Raw genomic sequence first — 5504 nt, 5'->3', positions numbered from 1 at the left:
AAGTTTGTGATCTCAATATTATTTTATTATTACATTAATATAGAACAAGGTTCAGGTAGCATTGCACAAAAACAGCTGGCAGAAACATCATCCAGAGAGCAACTTTTTACTTTCTTCATTTCAGTGACTGTACTTTTTCACTACTTCAACTTCTACTGGAGTATTTTTCAACACTAGTGTCTGTACTTCTACCCAAGTAGAGAATGTCTGTACTTTCCCACCTCTGGGCAGATGTGACACAACCACCCAACTGCTGCAAGGTAGAGCCCCCTCATCGCCAAAAGCCTCAGTGTCTAACTTGCAGTTTATATCTCTATCACTAAGTCTTTATCTCCTTTGCTATCACTAACTCTATCTCTGTCCCTATCTTATCTACGTCTCTATCACAAACAGTATCTCTATTTTTATCTTCATTTCTGTTGTTATCTATATCTGCCATCAGTGAGGTTTACAGAAGAAACAAAACAATTGAGTGGCAGCTCTCTGGGTGAAAAATGTGCTTTTGATGCCAGAGGCAAGCTATCATCATCAATATGAACCAGCAGCTTGTTGAATCTATGCCATGTTGTATTGAAGTAGTTCTGAAAGCAAAACTCAGTCCAGTGATAACAAGGTGTCTTTACTAAAGTGTCCTGAGATATACAGCGGTAATGTATAACAATGGAATCAAGAAGATGAAGGAACAAATAAAGAAAGAAATGATAATAATAATAAGCATTGTGACGCGCTAAAAACTAGCAGTCATCTTGTGAAGGTGTGAATTTGGGTCACCAAAAGCTGTCTTGCACTTTGAAGTATTATCTAGCTGTCTAGATTTTAAGCAGACTCCTGATAAAGATCTCACTTGAGGACGTACAGGAAGTGAAATCTGCTTTTCTACTGTGCTCCTCATTATAAGACTGCTGACTTTAAGACAGTTAGTTTATCTCTGAACATCTAAAGGGATCACATCAATAAAAAAATCAAAAAAAGAGTTCCTGACTTGACGTGTTTGGAAGATACAACACTGAGATATCACCATGTCAGGTGAATACATTTTAATAGTAATGCAGAATTTAGTATATTTAAAGTGTAATATCTTTCAGAGTTCTTAAAAATATTTTTTTAATAATGTGTAACGTTCACAGCTGTACGAGTTGCCGCAGGGATTCAAAACCAAATGCTATAATTGAAATTATATCACAATTAGTTCATGATTGCTATTTCTAAATTTAGTCTACACGTTTGTTTTTTATTTTAGTCTACTGTGTTTGAAGATAATTTTTGAAATTATTCAAAAGATATGGATTGCCACAATGTCTTGTGGTTGACCTTTATATCTACAATCATCTCACCCACAAACATGTATTTTTTTAAGGTAGACAATAGAGTTGTACAATGATAATTATGTTAAATAATATCACTATGACCAAAACATACTAGCGTGAAAAATAATCATTAACAAACAGGCCAAATTGAATAGTAACGTTTATTACGCCTGCTGAAATGAGCAGGTTTATGATTGCACAAGCTGACGCTGGGTTTATGGGTTTAAAGCCTTTTATGACCTTTCTTCAGAATAGTTACAGGTTTAAATCATAGCCAAGGAGACTTAAATCCTGCTTTAATACAGGAGCGTCACATTATGGATTGATGTGAAGTGGTGAGAACTTTCCTAAGCAGGGAGTACCTGTGACAACCAAAAGGTGGCAATCAATTATCAACTGGCTGGGGGCCAAAAGCCCAATGCAGCAGAGCTGAATGGAGTAGCATTTGTGGTGCTCATGGTTAAGGAAATTTCCCTTTTCAAACAGCAACATGTCGGCAAGAATACTACCGCTACTACTTTAACTAGCACGTTCTTCTTCTGTCCCAATAAAAACGGATGAAGCAGCAATACTATTTAATTTTCTATTCACCTTCCTCAGGAGACAAAAAGCAAAAATTTATATATATATATATTTATTTATTTTTTTCTTTATCCAGATAATACAATTAACTTTACATTTGATCAACTTGCATATGTTTTTTGACTATGCATCTAAATATTACAAACAGAGCTGAAAGACTATTACTGATACTACTACTAGTACTAATGACATCATTCTCTCTCTCTCAGCAGAATTTAATAACAGAGAAGACAATTATGGCAATTACAGTGATTTTGATTACGGAGACTATGCTCCAGCCAACTCCACCGATGTAAAGGAATTCAGCCGAGCATTTCTTGCCACTCTCTACAGTTTGGTTTTCATCCTGGGCTTCATAGGTAGGTGTGTCTTCTTGTGTGGGGATTGTATTGTATTTACACATTGCAGGGACCTGTTGTCCCTTATGGGAACAGAAAGCACGTTTTAGGCCTAAACTCTGTATGCAGGTGTGTTTATGTGCAACACAACAACATGAGACCGACAGAGAGAAAGAGACAGAAAGAATATGTAACAGTGTGACATTTACACTTATTGTATCTTTTCTTCCAAAGGTAATGGACTAGTGGTGTGTGTCCTGGTGAAGCATCGCAATCAGAGCAACCTGACAGACATCTGCCTCTTCAACCTGGCTCTCTCTGACCTCCTCTTCGTCTTCATGCTGCCTTTCTTCTCTCACAACACCAGGGTTGGCCAGTGGCCCTTTGGAGACTTCATGTGCCGTTTGATCTCTGGCTCTCACCACATTGGCTTCTTCAGCAGCATCTTCTTCATGGTTGTCATGACGCTGGACCGCTACATGATCATCGTGCATGCTCACAGGGTTGCACGTTATCGCACAAAGAAGGCAGCCATCATTCTGACCGTGCTCGTTTGGATGCTGAGCTTGTTTGTCTCTCTGCCGGATTTTATCTTCATAGAGGAAACAGAGGAGTACCAGAAGTTTGGATGTGACTATCCTGAGGAGAGCAAAGTCTGGGAGCATTACAACCTGTTCACCACAAATGTGCTGGGTCTTGTGATTCCCGTGCTGGTAATGGTAGGTTGCTACTCCAGGATCATCCCCAGGCTGGTAAACATGAGGACTGCAAAGAAGCACCGCATTGTCAAGCTGATCATCTGTATAGTGGTTGTATTCTTCTTCCTCTGGGCTCCATATAACATTTCCCTTTTCCTGGAGTTTCTTCAGGAAAGAGAAATAATCCTCAATGATGAAACCTGGTACAAAAATGTAAAGCTGTCAATAACAGTGACCGAGGCCTTAGCTTACACTCACTGCTGTCTGAATCCCATCATTTATGCTTTTGTGGGAGAGAAGTTTATGAGACGAGCCTTGCAGCTGCTGAAAAAGTTGATGCCTGGTTACAGCAGAGATCTGACAGACAGCTCATTCAGGAGGAGCTCAGTTATGTCCAGGGGCTCTGAAATCACCTCCTCTTTTAAACTGTAGGAGGTGGAGGGCAGTTGTAAGTATTTTTACATGAATGTTTCACCCTGTTATTACTGCAGACCGTGCATCATGTTCGTATTGTTCATTTGGTCACTTCTATCTGACAAATACCACAGTGTTCTTCACCTGTGAGTCACCTTCAAAATGTCTCTGTACACTTTTGGACCCTTTGCATTTACATTGGTTTATATTTGATTCTGACCATAAGATTGTAGAAGTAAATTCTGCCTACTTATAAAATTAACATGTTAGCACTGCTAACTGCTTTATAGAATCTCAAGTATCTTACTATGTGATGCCCTTCCTTGTTTTGCTCAGGCTGACTTACATTAGATGGTCCATTAAACTGAACCTGCTGTTTATAGCAACTTGTAACAGTTTGCTTTGTTCTTCACACATTTTTAATGAGTTTGCTATTTTGCAGAAATGCACCAAAAATAGCGTACAACAGTTTTAGATTTTCTTTGCGCAAAAGAAGATGTGAAATAGCTGCATGTGTGAATTGTAATTTTCTCTACTTCCACGTTGTTTTCTGATTTTTAGCCTTATATAGTTCTTTTGTTTGTAGTATTATGTTGTGGATCCTTGTATTTGTCATTGTTTACCAATGGAGCTGATTGGAGTCAGGCATCCAATCATCTGTTATCCAGATTTTGTATTATTGCTTTGCTAAGACAATAAATGATACTGCAGATCTCGAACTCATGTCACATGAAGGTCATAAAGTGGACTGTCATGTTGGAGAAGTACATTATTGCTTTTGAGAAGAATATTTGCATGTTCTGTTTCTCATTGTTATTGTAATGACAAATTCTGTACACAGTGATGAAAACAAAGAAGGTCAAAAGTTCTTTGAGATGGAGGTAGTTGTTCACATTCATAAAACAGCAGCATGATGTCATATAGAGGAACATTAGTGGAGGTAGACTTTATCAATAGTTAGAATATTCAGGGAAAGTTGATCAAGTTAAGCTTTCGAATTATTCTTGTTAGTAAAGATTAGTATTATAGATTTTTTTAACAAGTATTATTTTTTGAAACGAAACAAACAAAACAACTCTTTATCTGAAAACATTTTTCAGTGTCTCTTTATTTTTACTCATATTAACACAAAAGGCCAGTTTTGCTGAAAAATACAACTCCTTTGTCTGGTGAAAGTATGTTTTAGGATAAGCAGTAACAAGCCCCTTCATGTCCTTAAATTAAATTAATTCTTTTTTAAAAAAAGAATAAAGACGTGATGAGTCCTTTAGGTGTACAAATGGAATAGTTTTGCCACTGCATCAAATATTACCTGGAAACAGTTCAGTAATCCAAAAATAATGGGTTTTTTTCCCCATGTAGAATTCAAATACTTGGAATTTTCATATTTTCACATACAGTATGTTAATAAAAGGTTCAAAGGATATGAGTGACAACTGTTGCAAAACTGAACAGATTGTGTCACTACATGCAGACATGGTGAAGTTCACCCAATGAAGTTCAAGGTGAGCATCAAAATGTCAAAGAAAGCTGACTTAAGGGACGTTGAAGACAGGATGGTTTGCAGTGCCAAAGGGGATGGTGTATGTACTTCAGAAAATGAAAATGAGCATTCAGACATGCAGTCGTGGTCAAGTCAACCTGCTAAAGTTCACAGTGAGCATCAGAATAGAGAACATTTCTACTAAAGTGTCCTGTGAGTGTAGAATCTATGATGAGCAGCCGGGCTGTACGACAGTGAGACCAAGAAGAGGAAGAAACAAACAATAATAGTAACAAAAATGATACTAATAAAGTCTCTTGTACTTTTAATAAAAACCAGCAATCATTTTGTAAAGGTGTGAATTTGTACCACCATATGCTGTGTTGTTCTTTGAAGTATTTGTAATGACCTCACTTAAGGACAAACAGGAAGTGAAATCTGCTTTTCTTATTTTGCACTTGTCATGATCAGATTGCTGACTTTAAGACTGTTAGTTAATTCCTCCATATCTAAAGAGATCACATCAATAAAACACGAAAAAAACAAGCCTTGTGTTGTGTTTGGAACAAAGAGAACAACAAAGTCTCGGAGCGTTACAACCTGTTCACCACAAATGTGCTGGGTCTTGTGATTCCCGTGCTGGTGATGGTAGGTTGCTACTCCAGGATCATCCCCAGGCTGG

At 37.6% G+C, this 5504-nt stretch overlaps 1 protein-coding gene across 3 annotated transcripts in view; it reads left to right on the top strand.

Moving 5' to 3' along the window:
• Window positions 1–5439, top strand: part of LOC102299373 (C-C chemokine receptor type 1-like) — a 6406-nt gene extending 967 nt beyond the window's left edge. The window contains exons 1-3 of one of the 3 annotated variants that reach the window (XM_014330055.2): window positions 931–1026; window positions 2099–2248; window positions 2462–5439. In XM_014330055.2, the coding sequence (XP_014185541.2) occupies window positions 1020–1026; window positions 2099–2248; window positions 2462–3357 (1053 nt within the window). In that variant the 5' untranslated portion in view covers window positions 931–1019 and the 3' untranslated portion in view covers window positions 3358–5439. Of the gene's footprint in view, window positions 1–930; window positions 1027–2098; window positions 2249–2461 lie in introns of those variants that run through there. The other 2 variants (XM_042215220.1, XM_042215219.1) reach the window with 2 other exon arrangements.
• Window positions 5440–5504: the final 65 nt, after the last annotated feature.

This window comes from Haplochromis burtoni, unplaced genomic scaffold (genome assembly GCF_018398535.1).
Source record: "Haplochromis burtoni strain Fernald_Lab_line unplaced genomic scaffold, NCSU_Asbu1 Contig_683, whole genome shotgun sequence".
Taxonomy (NCBI): domain Eukaryota; kingdom Metazoa; phylum Chordata; class Actinopteri; order Cichliformes; family Cichlidae; genus Haplochromis; species Haplochromis burtoni.
The sequence above is the reverse complement of the archived record's forward strand: the minus strand, read 5'-3'. Positions and strand labels throughout refer to the sequence as shown.